Consider the following 26,708-nt stretch of genomic DNA (forward strand, 5'->3'; position numbering starts at 1 on the left):
GCACCAATGACCAGCCCTGCCATATGGATTCAAAACCATGAGTGATGGTCTGAGGTGCAATTTCAATTCATAGCAGGACCCGTTTGGTTGTACCTGCAGCAGTGTTACAGCACAGTGGTATGCCAATGATATTCTGTGCCTCATTTTGTTGCCCTTCACTTCAAGCCAACCTGGGCTTACATTTAAGAAAGATAATGTCTGCCCACACATGGCAAGAGTTTCTACTGCATGTCTTGTTGCTTGCCAAACCCTACCTTGGCCAGCAAGGTCGTTGGATCTCTGCCTTTATTAAGAATGTTTGGAGCATAATGGACAGGGCCCTCCAACCAGGTGGGGATTTGGCAATTTAAAGTGCCAATTGGATGGAATTTATTGTGATATCCCTTAGGAAGACATTCCAGAACTCTTTCAAGCAGTGCCAGCTGAAAAATTGCTTGCATAAGGGCCAGAAGTGGACCAACATGTTACTGACTTGCTCAGTTTGTGAAGCTCTTTCTCATGAATATATCATCCAATTTTTCTGAAATTGTAATTACATGTTTGTCTGTACAATTTTGACCCCATTCAGCCAGTTCCTTTGTTGTGCATATGTTCATTTTTGTTTTGTTTTTATTTTATTTTATTTATTTTTTCTCTTATAGTGTATAAAGCTCTGTGAGATTAGGCTGGCACTTAGTAGTGAGTGAGTTAACTCAAGTGGAACATGAATATTCTTAATTGTATGTGGACAATTCTGCTGCTCTAGCAACCCTGACAGGTTGAGTAATGCTACCTAATGATCAAAAGGCATCAGTAGTTAAAGACACTGGACTCACTAGATAGGATCCCAATTCCTATCCAGCAATCCAGACCTAGAGCTTTTCTGATTTACCCAAACGTGATTGCATCAATGGAAAGGGCACAGGCGAAAGGGAAGGGAAATTGCTCACAGCAAGTTCATGTTAGATCAAAAACTGCAATTCTACACTGGTTGTGACTCGTAAATCTAAAGGATCTATATTAATGACTAATTTATCACCAACTCCAGACAGTGCTTTAAGGGTTTATTGTCCTCAGTCAGCTCATAATATAAGCAATTTTTATTATTTTTTTGAAAAAACTAATGAAGCAATCAACATAAATCTTTTTGTGCATTAATTACACAGGCCAATGGTGGGAAAACTTTTTTGATGAAAATACCTTATTCTTATGTTTTTAGGGTGGGAAATCCAAATATGATACTTAAAAAACTGTATCACCCACCACTTCTTCAGACTTTACAGTTAAATTTATTAAATTAAGCAATTTTTTAAAGAATTTAACAGCTTTTATATAGTTAAAATAATTTAAAAAGGAGGTGTAATGAATGTAGATGACATTGGTAACACTGCTGAAAAACATTTGCTGGCAAAAAAAGTCAACTATTTTTGTGTTAACAGATGGTGTTTTGTTTACTGGCAACCTAACCTCACTTTCCTGTTTCTTACATTTGTGGTGAATTTATGATTAACAATCAGCAAATAAATGTTACAGACTTTGTGAAAAAGCTTTACCTATCATACTTTGGATCTAAACTTGGTGATCAAGATAAATCTTGGGTGGCGCATAAGGTATGTTATGTGTGTGTTGAAGATCTGAGAAAATGGTCCAAAAAGGAGAAAAAAGCCTTTAAATTAATTGTTCCTATGATATGGAGGGAGCCAAGAAAACATTCCAATGATTACCACTTTTGCAGTGTTGATATTATTGGTCATAATTCGAAAAACAAGAAGGTAATAAGCTACCCTAACCTTCCGTCTGCCATCCGACCAGTAGGGCACGGTGTAGATTTGCCAGTTCCTGAACCACCAGATGATTTAAATTCTATTCCAACAAGTATTTTCTGATGTACAATCTGATTTAGATGAACCAGATGATGATGAATTCCATTGTGATACAGTAAGTCTAGAGCACAAATTGTTTACTCAGACCAAGCTTAACAATTTGGCTAGGGATCTGGGCTTAACAAAAGAAAAAGCTGAATTGCTTGGCTCTGGATTAAAAGAAAAGAACTTATTGGCAGTTGGAACCAGCATATACATGTATAGAAAGAGAGAGCAGCAATTTTCCAAGTTTTTTCAACAAGAAGGTGATTTAGTGTACTGCTCAGACATTGCTGATCTGATGAATGAGTTTGGTATTGAATACAAAAAGGAAGACTGGAGGCTGTTTATTGATTCGTCCAAAACTAATGTAAAGGCTGTTTTATTACACAATGGTAACATGTATGCATCTATACCTGTTGGACATTTTGTACATATGAAAAAAGCTGTGAAAACCTAGAAATAGTTCTAAATAAAATATGATATTCTGCTCGTGGTTGGATGGTATGTGGTGATCTAAAAGTAACATGCATGCTCCTTGGTCAGCAAGGTGGCTTTACCAAATTTCCGTGTTTCTTGTGTGAATGGTACAGTAGGACTAGGGATTAACACTGGTGCAGAAAGAACTGGCCTGTGAGGGAGTCTTTAAAACCTGGTGAGAAGAACATTCTACACAAAAACCTTGTAGATCCAAAAAACGTACACCTACCACCTCTACATATAAAGTTGGACTAATGAAACAGTTTGTGAAGGCTTTGCCTAAAGATGGACCATGTTTTTTTGCCAAAAGTTTCCACACCTTTCAGAAGCTAAACTAAAAGAAGTGTCTTCGTCAGACCTGATGTTAGAAAAATGATGTTTGATGTTAACTTTGAATCCACAATGACCCTAAATGAGAAAGAAGCATGGGTATCATTCAAGCAAGTTATTACAAAGTTCTTAGGACACGAAAAAAGACCCAGAATATGTTTCTGTTATAGCTACAATGTTAAAGAAGTTTAAAACTTTAGGATGTGTAATGAACCTGAAAGTTCACTTTTTGAACGGTCACCTTGATTGCTTCCCGGACAATATGGGAGATGTTTTTGAGGAGCAAGGAGAGCGTTTTCACCAGGACATTAAAGTGATGTAAAAATGCTACCAAGGCCGCTGGAACACCAACATGGTGGGGGACTGCTGTTGGTCACTTCACTGAGAAGTTCAGCAAGCGACTCCTCATAGAAAAAGTTACACAAGAAGCTTCAATGCAGAAAGAGAAAGTAAATACAAACCAATTTCAGCTGACAAGTGAAACGTCTATTAACACATATCATTGTTTTAAGTAGCTTAATGTAAATACAAACCATGCTTATGTTGTAACAAAGTGTTTCATTAATTTCCCCGTTTGCCATATAGCATAGGATTTTTATACTATGTGATAAAAAGCATATTTCTCAAAAACTATAGGTGATACAAAAAAAAAAAGAAACTAAGGCTAGATTTGGATTCAGCTCATAAAAATCTATGAAGATCAGCTATCAAAGTAAAAAACGTTTAAAAAAAATTTTTTTTCGTTGGCCTGTGTTACTGATTTTAGGATCCAAACTGAGGTGTGTTCAGTTGGCAGATATTATCTGAAATCAAAAAAACAAAAATTTTTTCTTAATCTATAGGGTATTGCACATGGAGTAATAGCACAGTTTTTTTTTTTTTTTTTCAAGAAATAATAAAATGATGGATGTTTGAAATGAAGATGTAGTTTTGTGAAGTATTTTTGGTCATGCTATTTGCAATAACTAACGAATAAATTAAAATAAAAAAATGGCCTGCTACTTCTTGCAGACATGCCCAAGCCGTAATTCAGCAAAATTTCAAAAAGATATTTTTTTAGTGTGCTCACAATGGATTCCGTAAAATTGAGATACAGTGTAATTCACCTCATCCTCCTCTCTCTCACTGTATGCCTCGTCCCCCTCTGTCAGTATACATCTCTTTCCTCAGCCATGCCCATCCATATGTGTAGCCCCTGCGAGGCGTGCCGATAATACCCACACATTTAAAGTAGCAATTGAAATAGAGCCTGCCATACTTGGCCTTGTATTCTGTCCCTGGGTGGTTAACTCCTTTCTTAGGTGCAGTTTGGCAATGGCCATTCATTCAGATGAAAAGATGGCTGGTGATCATGTCCTCATATGAATCTGTGCAAAAATTGCAGTAGAGGTGGTATCTGACACGACTGTTTCCATAAGTGTGTCTACTTTTATAGGATAGTATAAGCCTGTGATGACCTTGAAATAAATTTTGGCATAATTGTCTGTTGCATATTAGAAACATAGCTTTCACTGAATGTATTTTTTAATTGTGTCAGACATAATAATAGTAAATTGCTTTATATCCTTAGGTGATCTTCGAGTGTGCACATATTGTTGCAAAGTTGTGCTTTCGTATCTTCAGTCAGCAGACACAGCAGCTGATCTATCAGCTGATCTGCGACTGGTGCAAGAAGACCTACAGGTGAAGTTTGGGAATTCTTCTGTTGTACAGACATCAGCAGTTCAGGGTAGCCTAGGTAGCAGCAGTGTTATTGCAGCAGATGCACAAGATGCCCAAACTGCACGTAGGAAAACATCTGTTGGCTTTCAAGAAGATCGCTTTGCCCTTGGAAGGTATATGTGTTTCAAACTCGATATCCTTTTCAGCATGGCTTTAAATTCTGCATGCTCAGAATATGCTGCATTGTTTCTTGAAATTATGGAGCTGAGGGAAAGTGTACGTGTGCACATATCAGTGTTTTGATACACTGTTAACTATCCATCTATGCTAATTACCCAAGAGAAATTATTTGATTAATAGTTACTGAAGTAATACAGTAATATATAGTGCTACCCAAATTTTATTGATGCAGTACCTTTTCAGTTATGAGACCATAAACTCCAAGAGGATGCTTAAAATGAAATTAATTTCATACATGCGCATTGCCTGTACTTCTAATAATTATTGCTGTCTACGGCTTCTCCTTCCCATATATTTTGCACTCATTGGAGTCTCATTCACCTTTCAATAGAAAACTGGTTGAGCTTAGTGATAAGATTAACATTCATACTCATAATAAAAATCATGTACAAATTTCTTCTTGAATTGTGATGAAATGGCAATGCTAATGTCTAATGTGTTTCTGTTTTACAGGGCTCAGGGCTCAGGCTACCTGAACATGGAGGAAAGAGTACGTGCATTACAGGAATCGGCCTCACTGTGCTCTTTGGCAGAAGAACTGCGTGATCCAGTTTCAGGTCTGGGGCTGCACACACATCGCTATAGGCTTCGCAATTACAGAGGTTGCTTTCTTGGCTCTGAACTTGTTGACTGGCTTCTTGCGAGAGAGAGAGCAGGCACCAGGTATAGTTTTCTGGGGAGAAACACATCACTTTAAAAGTAACTGTGACATTATTTAAAAAAGAAGATAGTGGTTTTCTTTATAATTGGATACAGCTATAAGACAATATTATAATTTGATAATATTCATGAAGAACATAATGGGAACATCACCTTATTTTTTGTCATTGTTATCACCAACTAGAAATAGAAATTGTTCTCAATAAATTATTGAAGGTGAACAATGACTTTTGCGAGAATTCCCTATTAGTAGTAGAAACTACTGCCTCTGCATCGTTAACCCTAACAGAATGATACATGTATGATCACAAAGTACTTAGAGGGTAAATGCTTACAATTTAAAATAATTTTTCCGAGAACTATTTGTGACCTTCATTTAAGTGCTTTAGGTGATAAAGGAAGCTAGATTGTTGACTCTAATGCTTTATAAGTGTCGTGCATGCTCTTTTACATTTTTGTTCATAAATGTCTTCACAGGATTCTACCTTTAGTTAGAAATAGTGTGAATACCCAAATGGTGCACATTCCATAGAAGCATATTGACATTTTCCATTGTTTCTGTGTGTTAGTCCCATTTTACTGATGACATCATTACAGAGAATTCAAAAAAACTACTTCTGTAATGAATAATGTGGAATCTCATACTGTTATTTGGTTTTGGAATCTGGGAGAGAAATTAGCATATGGAGTTTGTGATGAAATGGTGATTCTTCTTCCTCCTCCTCCTCCTCCTCCTCCTATTCTTCTTCTTCTTCTTCTTCTTCTTTTTTAGTGTTAGCCCTGTGGTGATGCAGTGTTTACTTTTTGATGAGATCACATGTGTACTGAATTTAAATTTATTTATTTCTGTAACTAGATGCCAGTCTCTACATTACTGATTTAATATGAAATAGGAGGGCAATTTGTGTATGTGAACTACTTACAAATAGTACAAATTCATTAAATGTGTTTTCCATGTTTTAACTACACTTTTACAACACTGTAACATACACAGATGATAGATTACTGCTGAGAAAATGAAGTGATGGAATGAAACATATATACCTCTTCGTAAAATCATGTTTTTGAAAGATTGGGTTAATAATAAACCAAGATAGAACTGAATTTACAAACTGAAAGCACATGTTTCAGGACTACTGAACCCTCAAAAAAACATCAATGTTTATTTAGCAATAAAAAAGAAAGTCTGCACCAGATATGGCTCACAGTTTCCATACTGAGGGAGACTGCAACATTTACTGATGAGAATGAACCTAAATCCCCAGGAGGATGTCATTATCGGGAGAAAGAAAACTGGCATTCTACGGATTGGAGTGTGAAATGTTAGATCCCTTAATCGGGCAGGTAGGTTAGAAAATTTAAAAAGGGAAGTGGATAGGTTAAAGCTAGATATAGTGGGAATTAGCGAAGTTCAGTGACAGGCGGTGACAGGAGGAACAGGACTTTTGGTCAGGTGAATATAGTGTTATAAATACAGAATCAAATAGAGGTAATACAGGAGTAGATTTAATAATGAATAAAAAGTAGGAACATGGGTAAGCTACTACGAACAGCATAGTGAACACATTATTGTAGCAAAGATAGACATGAAGCCCACACATACCACATTAGTACAAGTTTATATGCCAACTAGGTCCGCAGATGATGAAAGTCTGAATAAATGTATGAGGAGATAAAAGAAATTATTCAGATAGTGAAGGGAGATGAAAATTTAATAGTCATGGGGCACTGGAATTCAATAGTAGGAAAGGGAAGAGTAGGTGAATACGGAATGGAGGTAAGGAATGAAAAAGGAAGCTGCCTGGTAGAATTTTGCATAGAGCATAACTTAATCATAGCTAACACTTGGTTTAAGAATCATGAAAGAAGGTTGTATACGTGAAAGATGCCCGAAGACACTGGAAGGTTTCAGATAGATTATGTAATGGTAAGACAGAGATTTAGGAACCAGGTTTTAAATTGTAAGACATTTCCAGGGGCAGATGTGGACTCTGACCACAATCTATTGGTTATGAACTGTAGATTAAAACTGAAGAAACTGCAAACAGGTGGAAACTGAAGGAGATGGGACCTGTATAAACTGACAGATCCAGAGGTTGTAGAGAGTTTCAGAGAGAGCATTAGGGAACGATTGATAAGAAGAGGGGAAAGAAATACAGCAGAAGAAGAATGGGTAACTTTAAGAGATGAAATAGTGAAGGCAGCAGAGGATCAAGTAGGTAAAAAGACAAGGGCTAGTAGAAATCCTCGCGTAACAGAAGAGATATTGAATTTAATTGACGAAAGGAGGAAATATAAAAAAGCAATAAATGAAGCAGGCAAAAAGGAATACAAACGCCTCAAAAATGAGATCGACAGGGAGTGCAAAATGGCTAAGCAGGGATGGTTATAGGACAAATGTAAGGATGTAGAGGCATATATCACTAAGGGTAGGATAGATACTGCCTACAGGAAAATTAAAGAGACCTTTGGAGAAAAGAGTACTACTACTACTACTACGAATATCAAGAGTTCAGATGGAAAACCAGTTCTAAAAACAAAGAATGGAAGGCAAAAAAAAGGTGGAAGGAGTATATAGAGGGTCTATACAAGGACAATGTACTTGAGGGCAATATTATTGAAACGGAAGAGGACATAGATGAAGATGAAATGGGAGATATGATAATGCATGAAGAATTTGACAGAGCACTGTAAGACTTACGTTGAAACAAGGCCCCGGGAGTAGAAAACATTCCGTTAGAACTACAAATAGCCTTGGGAGAGCCAGCCCGGACAAAACTCTAGTATCTGGTGAGCAAGATGTATGAGATGGGCAAAATACCCTCAGACTTCAACAAGAATATAATTATTCCAATCCCAAAGGAAGCAGGTGTTGACAGGTGTGAAAATTACCAACTGTCAGTTTAATAAGTTCCAGCTGCAGAATACTAACACAAATTCTTTACAGATGAATGGAAAAACTGGTAGAAGCCAACCTCAAGGAAGATGAGTTTGAATTCCATAGAAATTTTGGACACGCGAGAAGGAAAGGCAAACCTACATTTCTAGCATTTGTAGACTTGGAGAAAGCTTTTGACAATGTTGACTGCAATATTCTCTCCCAAATTCTGAAGGTAGCAGGGCTCAAATACAGGGAGCAAAAGGCTATTTACGATTTTTACAGAAACCAGATTGCAGTTATATGAGTCGAGGGGCATGAAAGGGATGCAGTGGTTGAGAAGGGAGTGAGACAGGGTTGCAGCCTATCTCTGATGTTATTCAGTCTGTATATCAAGCAAGCAGTAGAGGAAACAAAAGAAAAATTTGGAGTTGGAATTAAAATCCATGGAGAAGAAATAAAAACTTTGAGGTTTGCCGATGACATTATAATTCTGTCAGAGACAGCAAAGGACCTGGAAGAGCAGTTGAATGGAATGGACAGTGTCTTGAAAGGAGGATATAAGATGGACATCAACAAAAGCAAAATGAGGATAATGGAATGTAATCTAATTAAATTAGGTGATGCTGAAGGAATTAGATTAGGAAATGAGACACTTAAAGTAGTAAAGGAGTTTTGCTATTTGGGGAGCAAAATAACTGATGATGGTCGAAGTAGAGAGGATATAAAATGTAGACTGGCAATGGTAAGGAAAGCGTTTCTGAAGAAGAGAAATTTGTTAACATCGAGTAAAGATTTCAGTGTCAGGAAGTCGTTTCTGAAAGTATTTGTATGGAGTGTAGCCATGTTTGGAAGTGAAACATGGATGATAAATAGTTTAGACAAGAAGAGAATAGAAGCTTTCGAAATGTGGTGCTACAGAAGAATGCTGAAGATTAGATGGGTATATCACATAACTAATGAGGAGGTACTGAATGGAATTGGGTAGAAGAGGAATTTGTGGCACAACTTGACTAGAAGAACGGATCAATTGGTAGGACATATTCTGAGACATCAGGGGATCATCAATTTAGTATCGGAGGGAAGCGGGGAGGGTAAAAATCATAGAGGGACACCAAGGCATGAATACACGAAACAAATTCAGAAGGATGTAGGTTGCAGTAATTATTCGGAGATGGAGCAGCTTGCACAGGATAGAATAGCATGGAGAGCTGCATCAAACCAGTCTCTGTACTGAAGACCACAACAGCAACAGCATGTGTTCAATCCATGGTATTTGAGTATGTGGGGCCCCCAGGGGCTCAACATTCATTTGCTGAGTACGGGCTTGGCGACCCCGGGGTCCTGAGCTGGGGACTGGTCAGCGCCACCAGTCTCCTGTCACCGTAACCCCCGGACATGCTTCAGCGACCACCGTAAGGCGCGGAGGTGGAATATTGTGTGCTGCGGGGAATGGTAGTCTTAGCTTGACCACCTGGATTGTGAGGAAGGTCAACCTCTATAAAAAACCCTCAATCTTGCGGTGTGCTGCTCGCCTATAAGATGCATGGCTGTTGGGGTGGAACAGTCGCAAGCGGGCAACCTCTGGGGCACCAGCCGCACCGCAGTTGTATAAGGCTTACTCAGGCTCGTGGGGCTCTGTCTGAGCGGACCTTTAGTTCCCTAGCTGCTCGTGGGACCGCAATGGACCCTTCGACCTCTACGTTTCCCGCTGCCAGTGGATTGGGTGGGCCACTGTTAGGAAAACACACTCCATCGAAAAAGCGACTTCGTGCTGCGAGTCCTCCAGCACCTGGTGTTACTAGAGATTTATCAGACTGTCGTAATAGAGCACATGCTGATAACCAGAATGTGTTTTTGATTGTCAAATGGAAGGAGGGTAGCTTCGAGATGGTTTCTCCCTTTTACATCCACAAAGGTCTTGAGGCAATTGCAGGAACACTGAAATCTGTGAAGCGACTGTGCAATGGGGCTCTGTTAGTTGAGACTTCTAGTTCGCGTCAAGTCACTTCTCTTCGGAAAGCAACCTGTCTCGGAGAGTATGCTATCGAGACTGAGCTCCACTCCACTTTGAACTATAGTAAGGGTATTGTGACATGTAGGGACTTGGTGGATATCCCCAAAGACGAGTTGAAATCTGAGTGGGCTGACGAAGGTATTGTTGACATGCAGCATATTATGAAACGAGTCGATGGGGACCTAGTCAAATCTGACTCGTTTATTCTCACGTTCAGTTGCCCGAGACTCCCAGAGCATGTTAAAGCGGGTTTCTTACGTTTGCCAGTACGGCCATATTTCCCCAACCCAATGCGCTGTTTTAAATGTCAGCGCTTTGGGCACACTATGTTGGGGTGCAATGGGATAGCCACTTGTGGTAAATGTGGTCAGCCTGCCCATGATGGAGCCGATTGTTCATCGCCTGTGAAGTGCGTGAATTGCTCTGGGAGTCACCCTGTCTGGAGCCGGGTCTGCCCCATCTATCTCGAGGAACGGAAGATACAGATCAAAACATCTAAGTGCATCCCCTATGGTGAGGCCAAGAAGCTCTTTAAGGCCATGCAGCCTCCTGTGTTTACAACATCTTTCACTTCCGCTCTGAAGAAACCGGTACAGTTGGCCACTGTTGCTACACAAATGGAGGTTGCTAGTGTCAGCACTAATACCTGCGTTTGCCAGTGCACTTGTGCTGCTGTGGTTGTTTTGCAACCTGCAGCTCCCCCACAACGTCGGACAAGGCCGTGGTTGCTGACGTTGGGGTACTTCCTGCCCCTCCCCATATGGCGCCTTCTGCCCAGGTGAGTAAAGCTCCACCTGTTGACAAGGTTCTGCATTCTAAGCCCCCCCAAGACAAAGACGCCGAAGGTGAAGGTTTTGCCACCTGAGGAGACTGGTCAGGGTCGGTCTGATGACAAGGCCATCGTACTGTCTGACATCTCCCTTGGGTCATCATCGGAGCTGATGGATATTGATGTCAACTGGGGGTGATCTTCTCTCCCCAGGAATAAATCTCTGGCCAGTACGGGCTCTCCTCCAAAGCACAGAGGCAGGGTGAAAGTTCAGCCACCCTGATCACTGGCTCCCATATTACAGTGGAACCTGAATGGGTTCAGGACACATGTGGCCGAATTACAACTCCTTGTACGAGAGCGCCCCTTGTGCTTATGTCTCCAAGAGACACATTTTCATGCCACTGATGCTCCTTCTTTACGGGGCTATACCGTATATCGCAAAGATGATCTGATGGGGGGAAAGGGCAAAGGGTGGTGTTGCGGTTTTTGTCCGTGACATGCACCACTCATCTGAGCTCCCTCTCGTTACAGACTTGCAAGCAGTTGCAGTTGACCTTGTGGGGCGGAGGCTCCCAATCTGTTCCGTTTACTTACCGCCTCAGGATGCAATAGACTCTGAGGCTCTCACAGACCTTATTAGCCAACTCCCCCGCCGATTTCTCCTTCTGGGGGACTTCAGTGCTCATAATGTCTTGTGGGGCTCTACGACTACTTGCCCCAGGTGTCGCGTTCTGGAAAGCCTCATGACGTCCAAAGAACTGTGCATCCTCAACTCTGGTGCTCCCACTCATTTCTGTACTGCTTCTGGGTCATCGTCAGCTACTGACCTTTCCTTTTGCTCCCCAGCGCTCGCGGACTCTGCTCTGTGGGAGGTTGCTTCTGACCTCCATTCTAGTGACCACTTCCCCCTTTGGATTTGCCTCCTGGATGAGGCTGTGGCATTACCAGTGCCGCCCAGGTGGCACCTCTGCAGAGCTGACTGGACACTTTTCAGCCATCTGGCTGTTTTGGAACACCGTGCCAGCGTCCACGAATGGGTCGACCAAGTTACAGCCGTGATCTGCCATGCTGCTGAATTGTCAATCCCACGGTCCTCAGGTCATCCCAAGAGGCGTCCTGTCCCTTGGTGGACCACTGAGTGCTGCTCAGCCATTCGAGCCCGCCGTGCAGCTCTGCGCTGCTTCAAGTGCCGTCCCTCAGCTGACAATCTTGCGGCCTTTCGGGTGGCATGGGCCAAGGCATGGCGAGTGATTAAAGAGAGCAAACGACAGTCATGACAATCGTTCTTGAACTCCGTCTCCCGCTCCACCAGTTCTACGAAAGTATGGGAAGCCATCAGGAGGATTTCCGGGAAACGCAGCCAACTACCTGTCATGGCATTGCTGCATCAGGGATGTCTCCTCACGGCGCCGAGATACATTGCCCAGACACTGGCCATGCATTTTGCGGAATCTACTGCCACTATTAACTGTGATCCAGATTTCTGCCGCTACCGCACTGCCATCGAGAGGCGTCACTTGGACTTCCGGTCTCCAAATTCTGAACCCTACAACTGCCCCTTCACAATGTGGGAACTGGATTCGGCGCTGTCTGTGGCTCATGATACTGCGCCCTTTCATGATCAAATCCGGTACAGCATGCTGCAGCACTTGTTGCTGCCATCCAAGGAAGTTCTCCTGAATTATTTTAATATGATATGATTATCCGGCACGTTCCCTGACTCGTGTAGGGAGGCGATTTTGATTCCCCTCCTCAAATCAGGGACATCTGACCAAGTCTTCTGGTACTCAAAAAATGTTTACAAAGTGTTACCAATTTCTTCATATTACTGGTTCGCATGCTTACTCAAATGCTCCTGTATCCTGAGAAATATTATTTCAAAGGGATCTACTATAGATGGACTTACTGCACTGTCCTGGGTGCCAATTTTGCTTTCAGGTTGATTAATTTTGTTACAAACACTTTCTCAATTGGAAGTATCCTGTTGTAAATTTTCTTGAATTGCTTCGTCTACAACTCAATTGTGTTCACTTTCATCAGATAAAGACATTTGATGTATTTGCCAAAATTTACCATAGCCTGTAATTACTGTATAATTATCCCAATACTTCACATGCAGTCATTTAACACTGATGTTTTATCAAATTTCAACTCACAAAAATGGCTTTCAGCACGAGAAACTATTGTGCTAAAGTTGCCATGTTCATGAAACAAATTGCATCCACCATACACATCTTGTTCCTGCATCATATTTCAGAACTTATTAACCAGCTATTCACCACTTTTATCCACTATTAGTATGAAATTAGGATCATCTTTCTTTGCTTTCTGAAAAACAGTGTGTTGAAATATGAAATTCCAGGATCGATCTCCTTACCTTTTACAGCCAGGCGTAGTCAGTTCCAGGAAACTCATCAACCGTCAACTAAAGTACTACCTTTGTTTATCTTCCAGATGGGTTGTACATGAAAAAGAAAATTCACAAAAATCACAAAATTGTACAGCTATTACATATATAATGCCCTACAATTTGAAATGGTCTGCCAATGGTCACCAATTTAAATTAGACCCTACCTGATTTTGCTATGGGAAATTGAGAAGGTATCTCCCTAAACAGTTATTGGGAAAGCAAGAATAAATACCTTTTATTATTAAGGACTTCTCTTCCTACATTTAATAATGGAATTTGTGCTTCAAATATATCCTGTACGTAAAGTGAAAATATCATGATGATAGGAATTACTATTCTGAGATCATAGATATATTTTACTGCTACAAAACATTATATCTGGTATGGATATAAAATATTTTCCTTTCTGACTCAAAAAAAATTGAAAATTATTTTAATTCCAATTTGTCAAGCTCTAGCCAAAGCTAATGCAAGCTTCTGCTACTGTGGTTTTATGTAAAGTTAAATTTTCGACAATCAAAGATAGCCGTGCTGTGTTAACTGAAGATTGGAATCCATAAATAAATTTAAAATGCGGGTTGTTCAGAATGTAGAGTGTGAGCAATGAAAAAAATAGTAATTTTAAGAAGCTTTTGGAATTAAATTAAAATACCACACAATCTTCCACCAGTACAAAGCATTGGCCATATTTATGTAAATGGTAAGGAAAGGAAAATGTCTCCATTTCACAGCAAGAACAAATTTGTAAAATTCAATGCTGATAATTATTATTTAATGGTAATTCAGCTTACATGAGTAGTCAGCGAACCTCTATATGTCAGATGGCATAGAGCGCCACAAGCACAAGACAAGAACCAAGCAACAAGATCAAAAAGACAAGCAATCAGAAGAAGATAACATGGAAACTGTCCTTTATATAGTACTTCGTGGAATCTTTATATGCTTCTAAAGTTTGAATACAGTACTTGTAATAGCTATTCTTTGTTAAGTATATATCACTGTAATTACTTTTACCACTAATTATAGGCTTCACACCACCAATGTTGTTAGTGTACTGACATTGGGATCTGACCATGTCTTCTGGGTGCTTCACTTTTTTGCAGGCAGTGTATGTGTTATTCAACATTCTTGACTGTGAATTTGCAAGTTACCTGTCATCTTCTCCAGATAAGGCACACAGCAACTCTGTCTGTTTTGCTGACTGAAAGTCTGCTGCGTGGAAAACACAGCTCCAATGACAAGAAGATATTTTCTTCAACAGATAGCTTTTCATTAGTCAAATGCCAGATTTACATTAATGAGCTAAAACATGATGACCACTGCGCACCGCGTGATTAAATGCAGCTTGGTGGGATTGCCGGCACTTTTTGCAGTTAAAAAAAAAAGCATACAAGCAGAGTACCAAGCAAGGTGGCGCAACGGTTAGCACACTAGACTTGCATTTTGGAGGACGACTGTTCAGACTTGCATCTGGCCATCCTGATTTAGGTTTTTCATGGTTTCTCTAAATCACTTCATGCAAATGCTGGGATGATTCCTTTGAAAGGGCACGGCCGACTTCCTTCCCCATCCTTCCCTAATCTGAGGGGACCAATGACTTCACTGTTTGGTCCCCTCCCCCAAATCAACCCACCCTACAAGCAGAGCAGAGACAATTGGGGAATCATTCTAGCACTGATAGGGTCCACAAATAGGGAAAAGCCCCTGATGTGACTGACTTTGAAAAGGGGTAGATAGTTATGGCTTGATTCCTGGGAACAAGCATCTCGGAAATGATGAAGCTGATCACCCATTCATGTACTACTCTTTGAAGTATCTATGGAAAGTGGTTGGAGGATGTGTTTTGGAGCACACTGCTGGACTATTAGATTAGATTAGATTAGTTTTTCGTTCCATAGATCCGTATTGAGGAGATCCTCGTGGATGTGGAACATGTCACTTTTTTTTTTTTTTTTTTTTTTTGGTATAACAATACTAATAGTATGAATATATACAATACGTCATTTGTTTCTATTAAAAAATTCGTCAATGAAGTAGAAGGAGTTGGCCACTAGTAAGTCTTTCAGGCTCCTTTTAAACTGATCTTATTTGTAACTAAATTTTTTATGTTTGCTGGCAAATTATTGAAGATGAGTGTTCCTGAATAGTGGGCCCCTTTTTGAACTAAAGTAAGTGCTTTTAAGCCCTTGTGCAGATAATTTTTGTTCCTGGTATTGTATGTATGAACTGAGCTGTTTGTTGGAAAAAGAGATACATTATTTAGGACAAATTTCATTAAGGAGTAAATATACTGAGAGGCAGTAGTTAGTATACCCAGTTCTTTGAAGAGGTTTCTACAAGATGTCCGTGAATTTACTCCACAAATAATACGTATTACGCGCTTTTGGACTCTGAAAACTTTTGTTTGACTTGAAGAGTTACCCCAAAATATTATACCATATGAAATTATGGAATGAAAGTAGGCAAAGTATGCAAGCTTTTTCACTTTTAAGTCGCCTATGTCTGCTAACACTCGAATTGCAAATACAGACTTGTTAAGGCGTTTCTGCAGTTCTGTGGTGTGCTCCTCCCAACTGAATTTATTATCAAGTTGTAATCCCAGGAATTTAAGACTGTCAACCTCTTCTATCTGCTCTTCTTCGTACTTTATGCATTTGCTGGGTGGAAACCTCTTACAGGTTCTGAATTGCATATAGTGAGTCTTTTCGAAGTTTAATGTCAGTGAGTTGGCTTTAAACCATTTATTAATATTCATGAAAATATCATTAGCAGATCTTTCTAGAATTACACTTGACAAACTATTTATTGCAATACTTGTGTCATCTGCAAACAAAACGAACTCTGATTCTGGCAGTGTAACTGATGAGAGATCATTAATGTACACAAGAAAAAGCAATGGCCCTAAGATGGATCCTTGTGGGACACCACATGTAATTTCTTCCCATTCTGATGATGATGACTTAATTCACTAGTCCCTTGCACTGACACCCTTTGTTTCCTGTTAGTGAGGTATGACTTGAACCATTTTGCAGCACTGCCCGTGACTCCATAGAATTCTAATTTATTTAAAAGGATGTTGTGGTTTACACAATCAAATGCCTTTGACAAATCACAGAAAATACCTACTGCTTGTAACTTGTTATTTAATGAATTAAGTACATTTTCACTGTAGGTGTAAATAGCCTTTTCGATATCAGAACCCTTCAGAAATCCAAACTGTGTTCTTGATAATATGTTATTTGTGGTCAGATGGTTGAGAAGCTGCCTGTACATTACTTTTTCTAAAATTTTTGAGAATGCTGGCAAAAGTGAAATCGGTCTGTAGTTTGATGGCATCTCTTTATCCTCTTTCTTGAATAGAGGCTTAACATCTGCAGATTTGAGCCAGTCAGGAAATGTCCCATTTATAATTGACTGGTTACACAAGTAACTTAGAATTGTACTAAACTCACAAGAACATGCCTTAATTAACTTTGTTGATATTTCATCGTAACCACTAGAATGCTTTGTTTTTAAAGATTTTATTATGGAAGTTATTTCGTTTGGTGAAGTGAGTGACATATTCATGTACCTGAAGCTATTTGTAAAGGCTAGTTTCAAATATTCAAGGGCATTATTTACTGATCCTGACAATCCCATTCTATCAGTAACGGATATAAAGTACTAGTTAAATAGATTTGCCACACTATGCCCATCGGTTACTAATGTGTCATCTACCCTTAGTGCTATTTGCTCCTGTTCCTTTCTGGTTCTACCAGTCTCCTCTTTCACTATATCCCATATTGTTTTTATTTTGTTCCCTGACATTGCTATCTTCTTCTCGTAGTGCATTTGTTTAGATGTCTGAATTACTTTTTTTAATATTTTACAGTATTCCTTGTATTTAGCTAAATCATCAGCATTGGAGCTAGTCTTGGTCGACAGATACATTTTCCTTTTTGTCTTACAGGAAATCTTTATTCCTTGTGTGATCCATGGTTTTATTATAGACTTCTGTTTAATTTGAGTAACTTTTAGAGGAAAACAGTTTTCAAACATGGTACTGACATTGTTCATGAATGTGTTATATTTTTCATTCATGTCATGAGCACTATAAACATCTTTCCAGCTCATACCTTTGAGCATTTTTCTAAAACACCCAATTTTTGGTTGATTGAATACTCTCCTGTACTCAGATTTAGCAGTCTTCATAATCTGCTTAGAATTTACATCTAAAACAAGGAGCTGCATGTCATGATCTGATAGTCCATTTATTACAGGTTTTATGATATGATTTTGTGCCTTTGATTTGTCTATAAAAATGTTATCAATGGCTTTCCTTGAGGATTTAGTGATCCTAGTTGGAAAGTTTACAGTGTGAGTTAGATTGAAAGACAACATTACTAACTGCAGTAAATGTTTACTGGAAGATTGCATTAGAAAATCTGTATTAAAGTCACCAGTAATCAAAATTTCTTTGTTTCTTCCTGTTAAATAACCCAAAAGAGCTTCTAGATGATTTATGAATAGATTATAATTTCCTGTAGGTGCTCGGTAAATAGTTACTATTATATAGGACCTGTTATGGAACTCTACTTCTGTTGCACATGCTTCTAGATACTGCTCTAAACAGAATTTATTAATGTCAATGTTCTTGAATTTATGGCAGTTTTTAATAAATGTGGCAACTCCTCCTCCATCCATATCTACTCTGCAGAAGTAGGAAGCTAGCTTAAATCCTGAAATGTCTAACATATCTATACCAGTGGTCCCTTATGTTCAGAGAGGCAGATTATGTCAATTTGGTTAGATGAATTCATTTCATCGATACAAATGAGTAGTTCATCAACTTTATTTCTGAGTCCCGGAATGTTCTGGTGTAATAAAGATAACTGATACTGCATACTAATGGGATTATAACTGCTTTGGTGAAGATGAACTGGCAGTTTCTGATTACTTTCTGTTAAACATTGTTTAAATGGAGGCTGTATGCTAAAATCTGACTCCTGTTCATCTGTTTTCTCAAACTGAGTGTGTCTGCCAATCTCTATTAAAACTCGTTTTCTATCCCCCATTTCCTATCCTAAAAAAGGCATCCCTCTGACACCTGTGACCACTGGTATTTTACGACTTGTGACAGTGTCCCCCCTTAAGTTTTCTGCAATCAACCCAGACAGTTTTCCCTTCCCTTTCCTATTGAGGTGAAGGCCATGCCTAGTGTAGTCCCACCTATCTGTAGCATCCACAGGAATCAAACCAATATGGGACCCTATATCCGTCCTAAGCAGCCACTCCAACTCCAAGTTCACCCTCCCTACAGAAGAGTTCAAATGAGGCCGATCATGGCGTCTCAACACAGACACAAATCCCACACTTGTATGCTTAGTTGCTGATGCTATCTTCACCAGGTCACTCTCTATGGAATATTCAGAGTCTCTGTCAATGCTATTTCCCGGACCACCCACTATAACCACGGCATCCTCCTTCATGAAATCCTTGCATAAAGAACCTATATCCTCTGTTACCTGACCCAGATCTGCACTAGGCTTGAAAAAGTTTGTGACCTGGTACTCTGGACCTTCCTGCAGATGTTGGCCAACACCTCTACCATGGGAACTACCTAACAACAGAACTTTCTTTCTCTTTACAAATTTCCCTACCTTTCTCAAGTCCTTGAAAGCTTGTTGTGCCCTTTCTACAGCTTCAGCTACATGAGGCTCATCCGATTCTGACTGAGGCAACAGGTCAAATCTGTTTTCAAGATTTATCACAAAGCTGTCTGATGCTCTCCTTTGCCTGTTCCCCCTATTACCTGTTGCCACTTCCCACCTCTGTTCACCCTTCTCCCTCTTTAACCTGTCCAGATCCTCCCTTGCCTTGTCTAGGTCAGCTTGAAGAGCTGCAATTTTCCCTTCCTGTTCCAGTATTTTCCTATCTCTACTGCAGATCCTACAATACCACTGGTGAGCCTCATTTATGTTCCCATTTCCCACGTCACTACATTCGCCCCAATGAAAGAAACTACAACACCCATCACACCATACCCTGGAACTAACGATCCTACGGCATGTCACACACTTCTCACTCATGGCAAAAACAGATATAGTATAAACTGATTTAAGTACTGACTAATACGTAAACAAAGGACCCTAGAAACTATTCAGGCAGATATAAATAAATTGAAAGAGTAATGAATAAAAAAACTGGTGATTACATATAAGTTTAAGTCACTGTTTACTTACGAAACGCGCGCATGAAATTAAGCCTAAAATCTGTGCTATAGGCGCGAGAAGGAAAATAAACTTCTTATCCCGTTTAATCTTATTTAAAACTTCACTAACACTTCCACTAATGTAACAACACTTATAATATATTTATACTAACTGGAAACGTTTACCTATAAGTTTAATTCACTGCTTACTTACGATTCACGTGCGTGAAATTAGGCCTAGGATTCGTGTTACAGGCGCGAGAAGAAAAATACGCTTCTTACACCGTTTAATCTTATTTTATACTTCACTAACACTTCCACTAATTTAACAACACTTATATTATATTTATAACACCTGTAGACGTTTAAAAATAGCTTAATAACAACGCTTTTTATAATTATTTAGTGCAGCAAATACTCGAAGAGTCCGCGTTGGCGCAGTGTTGCCAACCTGTGTAGGATCAATGGAAACAGTTCACCTGATCAGATGGAACACATTTCTTGTTAGACCAGGTTAATGATCATATTCAGATGTCCTATCATCCAGGTGAATTGCTGCTCAAAATACAAGTAGTGCCACAGATGCAGGCTGGTGGGGGAAATATTACACTATGAGAATATTCACAGAGGCTTCTATGGGACTTGCGATAGTAATTGAAGGCTACCATAACAGCTGTGGATTATGTGAACGTTGTTGCAGACTGGCTGCATTCCTTCATGCTTGATGTCTTCCCCGACAGTGATAGCATCTTCCAGCAGGATAACTTGCTATATCACAAGGCCAGAAGAGTGCTACAGTGGTTTCAGGAGCACAAAAGTGAACTCATGTTCATGTCCTGACCATCAAATTTGCTTGATCTGAGTGTGATAGAATACAACTGGCACGCTGTTGAGTGCAAGCTCTGCACCCACATACCTCCAGCCCATAATTTATGGGAATTGTGTGGCCTGTGCATAGACATCTGGCCCCATGTACCTCCAGAAATCTAATACGTCCTCACTGAGTCCATGTTATGCAGAATGGTTGCTTGTATTGTGTTCTTGAGGTGGAACAACATGCTATTAGGCAAGTGGTTATAATTGTCGTGGATCAGGATGGTCTGAGCATCGTTGATCTCGTAATATGTCAAGATGAAGATGATCGTCATTGGCTGGGCAGAAGTTGTGAAGAACCAGTTCCTCAGCCGTTATGGAATCATAACTGCAGTGGTAACAACAACAAGTATATTTGGTAGAATTCATACAACCGATGTAGGCATTGTCCCAATGACATATGATGACCCTGGGTGGCAGTGCGTGCACAGTGAAGTGTGCAACAGTGTGAGGAGGCAACAAGGATGTCAGACCAAAAGGTGGCCACAATAAAGGAGATGTGTCAATGTCTGAGCGGTTAGTTACATGAGCCGTGCAGATTTCAGACTGGCAGTGGTGGCAGACTCATGTGTGGACCAACCATGCCATTAGGTGTAAATGAAGTGCCTAGCCAGTAGCTTGTATTGGGTCAGCTACGGGAGGCACTCAGGTGAACACTGTGAACCAGTGATTCTTTGAAGGCGCCCAGGAGACACTTGTCAATTTGCAGCAGAGGCCCCACCTGGAAGTTGCCAGTTCAGGCCCTGGCAGTAGCAGGACTGGAGATGACACACAGATCAGCCCGCATGTGATAACCACAATTGCCACATTGCTGTAATAGAGGGTTTCACCGTATTGGCTTATTGCATTTCTGGCTTTGGCATTGGAATTTCTAAGGCAGCCGGCTGGCTCGCCTGGCTGCAGGTTGTGGATATGGCGGTGGAGTAACATTCCTCCCCGATTTATTTAGATGCTTTGGTCCACTAAATCGCAGGCTGCTGCAAAATCTGTGAATGACTTAAACAGAGTATGTTTATAACTTTCTTCTACATTTATCTATATTTCATTCCAACTGTTCTAATACTAATCCAGTCCAGTTCACATTGTCCTGTGGCTGGTACATGTAATGACTATTTACTCCCAGTTGAGTGACTCTAGTGTATGATGGACAGGGAGTTCATAAATGTGGTTGGTTTTCCACCATTAATAGATGTACCACAATGTAGGCTGCACAAACTAGAACCAAAAGCAAGATGGTATTTGAATTTGAAACACACATGCTGTGATTTTGTCCTGGTATCTGATGCACTACTGTTGCAAATGTAGAAACATTTTCTCAGCACAAATACACACTTTTTGCAATGCTATAGTCTTGTCCAGAGAACTGAGTAGGTTAGAATACACGATATTGTTCAGAAAGGTCAGGTTTTTAGCAGATTGTATTTCCAAACTTTTGTCAGACAAGTACAGTAGCGGATATGTGAAGTTCAGAATTGGAACCCTTGTTATAGTTGCCAGTAGTCAAACAGTTGGCCCTGAACTGTCACACATCATACTGTCTATCAATATACTGCTTCCTTGCAGCTCCTACTATTCTGCTCCCCAGTGTTGCCCTTGCGTATAATAATTCGCAATAACCACTGCTGGGTTGTATACTGTATATACCCCATGTATATCTTTCTCCTGAAAATAGGGTTGGATGCAAGGATGTCCCACATGCATTCTTCCACTCCTGTCCTTTATAAAAATAATTTCGTTTCATTTGTCACTGTGGCCGTCTGGACCATCCTGGATGGGCACTGTACAACACCCTTCCAGCTGCTGCAATCTTGGAAACGTTGCACAGATTATGATATGCCCTTCCTAAACCTACATAAAATTATTTACAACGGAATGAATATCATCTCAGGTATACCGTGAAACAAAACAAAACAAACTCACAGCTCACTACATTATCAAGACAAATAAATGATTTTCCTTGTAAAAACACACAAAAGCAAAATATAACTTTTCCCAAATACTGAATTAATCATTCATTAGCCTATAATGATTTCCATTAATCCTACCAAAATGTTAACGTAGACCAGTAGTTGTCAAACTTCTTTGTTCAAGAGCTAATACTGGCATTGTGTGGTGCCACCTCATGCCACATATTTACTGAATTTATTAGTAACTGGCAATCAACATAAATTAGTATGTTATCAGCCCTCAACAGATGAGCTTTAGTAGTTTCATGATAACTTGACCATTGGTCCGTAAGTTCTGATTGTTAAAAATTGGCACCATTCAGAATACTTCGTGTCAACTGTTCTTTGTTTCAGATTGCTACTATCCTTAGCGACTCCAAACTTGTGACACTTTAATTGTATGACAAACTGCAGTTTTGTTGTCTGTGTGAGCAGATGATTAATTGATTATAGTAATTGTACTTATATTTAAATGCTTAATGCAGTATGTGACAAGATCACAAACGTGTACTAAATGTTTTGAATGTTAGTTTTCTTGTATTTGTCTTTTATTATATTGGCCATAATTTAATTTCTTATTTCTTGCTACAGATACGTACCATATTTGAAGATAAACAAACACTGATGCTCTTTGAAAAACAAAACCATCTGTAAATTGCTCTACTAATATGAAAAATCAATTTAAGTAAACTACGTACCTAATATCCACTAAGTTAATCATTAACTGAACTGGTCACAACAATAATCTTGACCCACTAGTTCACAGAACAATATATCAAAAACACTGCACCAAACTCCTTCATAGAAAAGAAAAAAAAAAGATCGTTATACACTGTCACTTCCATGATGGCCATAATGCAAACAGGAACATGCAGCCTTTCTTTCCATTTTACTATCTCCCACTCCCCCTCCTCTTCCTCACCCCCCCCCCCCACCGTCCCCCCCCCCCCTCCCTCACCATCACCACCTCATTTCTGGGAGTGGTGCCAGTACCAGTGGCAATGATTTTGGCAGGCCCCAAAGAGTACATATATGTCCGACATGTGTGACTGTTGTCTGCATTGGGAGCTGCAGCTTAGTGTTCACTGGTGAGGTCATCTCAATTTCCAGATATGGTTCCAGATATCGGGTGATGATTTTTTTGGTGTGTGTGTGGGGGGGGGGGGGGGGGGGAGGCAGAGGGGTTAGGCTTGTCAGCATTACCCACTGACCTACACAGTACTCCAGTAGCTTAGCATTGTTCTGCCCGTAATCCACCAACACATTCCTGTGTTTTTTACCAGTTTTATCAACTACTTTGAAAGATAATTTGCATAGTTTCAGTGCCCCATACATTAACATACTAGGTGGATCCTTTAATCTCAATAACCACTTCATTGCTGTTGATTCATTATTACCTTAAACTTTTTCCTTTACAAACAGCAGCAAACATGTCTCACCATATATGAGGCTCAGCATTTTCCTTTCTGGGATAGAATAGTTCCCCTCTGCTTTGCCTAACTTCTGTGATGCATAGGTGAGTGAATGTTACTTCTCCTCTATCCTTTGACTTAACACACAACCCAATGCAGGATTACTAGTATCACATGACAATATGAACATGTTTTTTTGATTGGAAAGACCAACTCTGAAGTAGTTGTCAACAACTGCTTCAATTTTTCAAATGCACTTTCACAGTCTGATATGCACCTTTCTTTAATAAGCATGTCAGAGGTACTATTTCTTCAAATCTTGGTACAAGTTTGCTGTAATAATGAGCTAACTCCAAAAACGACTGTAGCTCTTTTCATGTCAGAGTCATTGGAAAATTCACCTTCCACCAGTTTCTGTATCCCATATTGGCTAATTACATGACCTAAGTAATTTACTTTCTGCAGTGCAGATGACATGTTTTTATACTACGAGTTAGGTGTGCTGTGATTAATCTATTAAAAACTTCCCTCAACCATCACACATGCTCGTCCACATCTTTTGCAAACACAATAATTTTGCCTAGATACTCCATAAATTTTTTAATTTAATCCTCTCAGCACTTTGAAACTTGGATGATGCATTTTTCAGCACATATGCCATATGCCGATACTGGTAGTGACCCCAAGAAAACATAAATGTCATTTTTGGCTCGTCCTCTGGTGCTCCATTTAACTGATGATAGCCACGCCTTGGATCTGTAGTGGAAAATACCTATGTTGCCACAAATTGTCCAGGATTTCCAATATGTCTGGGATAGGATATGCATCTATAATTGTATGGCTGTTGAGGTGCCTGTAGTAACAGAAAAATTATTACTATTCATTCTGTCTGAGCCCTTTTCTAGCAGTACCATCACATGCACCACACAGGCTGGTACTTTCTCCAATGACACCATCTTGTAATTGCCAGTTAGAAAATTCTTGCATCACTGGTTGTATGTGATGGGGCTACCTCTATGGCTTATGGTTTACAAATGATTAATTTCCAGGGTCACTGGTAAAGATCCACAAGGATTGAACAGGTCCTCAAATTTAAACATTAATTCCTCCATCCTATTCTTTTAGCTTCTTTTAAATGTTTCCCCTTCTTGCATAATGTAGTTCCACTGGTGGCTTGCTCATGGCTAATGTTCAAAATCATGCTATATAAATCATCTTCATATAGAACATCTAAATTGATGAGCAACCATCCCTTAGAGAAATTCAGGGCTTTGGTCCCAGAATTGCCAGTATTGACAAGCACTACCTGTTCACCATTTATTTCCAATACATGTATAATAGTGTTGAGCACAAAACATCATGCTTTAATTAACTAACACATTCAGAGCTAGCTTTTTATCCCAAATTCCTTCGCAGTAATTTCCGTGTACCATGTGGTACTTTATCTCACGAAGTGATCCTTAGTGGTCTTGCACACAGATTAATTGGTTCATCTTTCATGACAGATGAACCTTGTGGCAATATATCACTGACAACAGTTTCTCCCAGATGGAACAATGTGCAACTGTGTTTTACTGTGTGATGTCCAAGGTGGATTTTAGAATGATGTTTATAAGGGAAATCTAGCCCTAGGATTGTGCAGTAAGCATCACCTGTACTTCAGTATTTTCCTGGTATTCCTTTGTTCACACCTGAACATAGCAAATACCCGTTACCTCTCCTCTCTCCCTGCACATAAGCTATACAGTGTAGATTTTAACCACCTCTCTCCCATAAGATCCAGACTTGCCATGGACACATGTGCATCAGTGCCAAATAAAAACATGTGTTTCCCTTCATCCCCTATGCCAGTCAAGCAAAATTTGGGCTGTGCTCATGTTTAAATTATGCTAAAATTCACTATGAGCACTGCCCGGCAGACCTTGGGCTCCCATTGTCATTTCAGGGTGGTTATTCTCATTTTGCTTGTTTCTAATATGTCCTGTACTTTACCTACTGTTCCTTTCTCTATGACTAATTTTCCCACATCTCTTACACTGTGCTACATGAGTGTCATCATATGTGCCCTGAATGACTACCCAGTAACATATGACATTAGTGGAAAAAATATTTCACCTGCTCGCTTTCTTGCAGAAGCATTCTATTTGTGATGTCACTGCCTGTTCACTCGTAGGTATTGACATTATTTTTTCTTATTCTATCCAAAATACTTGAATGATTCACCTTGTTTCTGTGACACCCTATTTAATTGCGCACATTAATACCTTCAGCTGTTCTGTCCTCTATATTATTGTACTAAACCTCTCCTCATTATATCAAATTTCTGAGCATTTCTCAGGTCATCATGGTATGTGACATAAATTTTTGAATCCCCTGTTAAACACAGTTTGGCCATTTGAAACAACTGTTTATCTGCCTGACAACCCAGCCTTGTGGCTGCAAACAGGCTATCCACAAATACTGATATATCTTTTCCTGCCTTGCACAGTATCTGAATGGGGAACAGTCAAAATCAAACAATTTATTTCTACTCACCCCACTGCATTGATGGTGGTGATGATGAGGATCATCATCATCATCATCATCATCATCATCATCATCGTCGTCCTCATGGTGTATGCTGTTCGTGGTGGTGTTGTTCAGTGTAATTGGTTACTTCTGACACAACAGTTATTGTTAGTCATGATGGTACAAGTGTTATTGACCCTCTAAAACATCAAGATGATGATGCAGGCTGGCTGGTCGGGCAGCAGGTACAAAGAACCAGTTCCTTGGCCTTCATGGAATCATAACTACAGTGGTAAAAACAACATGTTTGTTCCACGAAATTCATATAGCAATTGATACAGTCAATGCCCTGAAGGTGTGAGATGACCCTGGATGATGGCACATGCCCAACGAAGCACGCGGCAGTGTGAGGTGGTAAGGAGGACACCAAGCCTGAAAGGTGGCCATAGGAAAGGAGGTGTGTCAGTGCCTGCTTGAGCAAGCAAATGT

General features: G+C 39.8%; 1 protein-coding gene across 2 annotated transcripts in view; it reads left to right on the top strand.

Moving 5' to 3' along the window:
- The window catches only part of LOC126251546 (1-phosphatidylinositol 3-phosphate 5-kinase), a 437,758-nt gene that overhangs the window by 69,730 nt on the left and 341,320 nt on the right, over positions 1–26,708 (top strand). For both annotated transcript variants that reach the window (XM_049952056.1, XM_049952057.1), the window contains 2 exons: positions 4,222–4,486; positions 5,007–5,216. In XM_049952056.1, the coding sequence (XP_049808013.1) occupies positions 4,222–4,486; positions 5,007–5,216 (475 nt within the window). The remainder of the gene's footprint in view (positions 1–4,221; positions 4,487–5,006; positions 5,217–26,708) is intronic.

The sequence above is a fragment of the Schistocerca nitens genome, chromosome 4, assembly GCF_023898315.1.
Source record: "Schistocerca nitens isolate TAMUIC-IGC-003100 chromosome 4, iqSchNite1.1, whole genome shotgun sequence".
NCBI lineage: Eukaryota > Metazoa > Arthropoda > Insecta > Orthoptera > Acrididae > Schistocerca > Schistocerca nitens.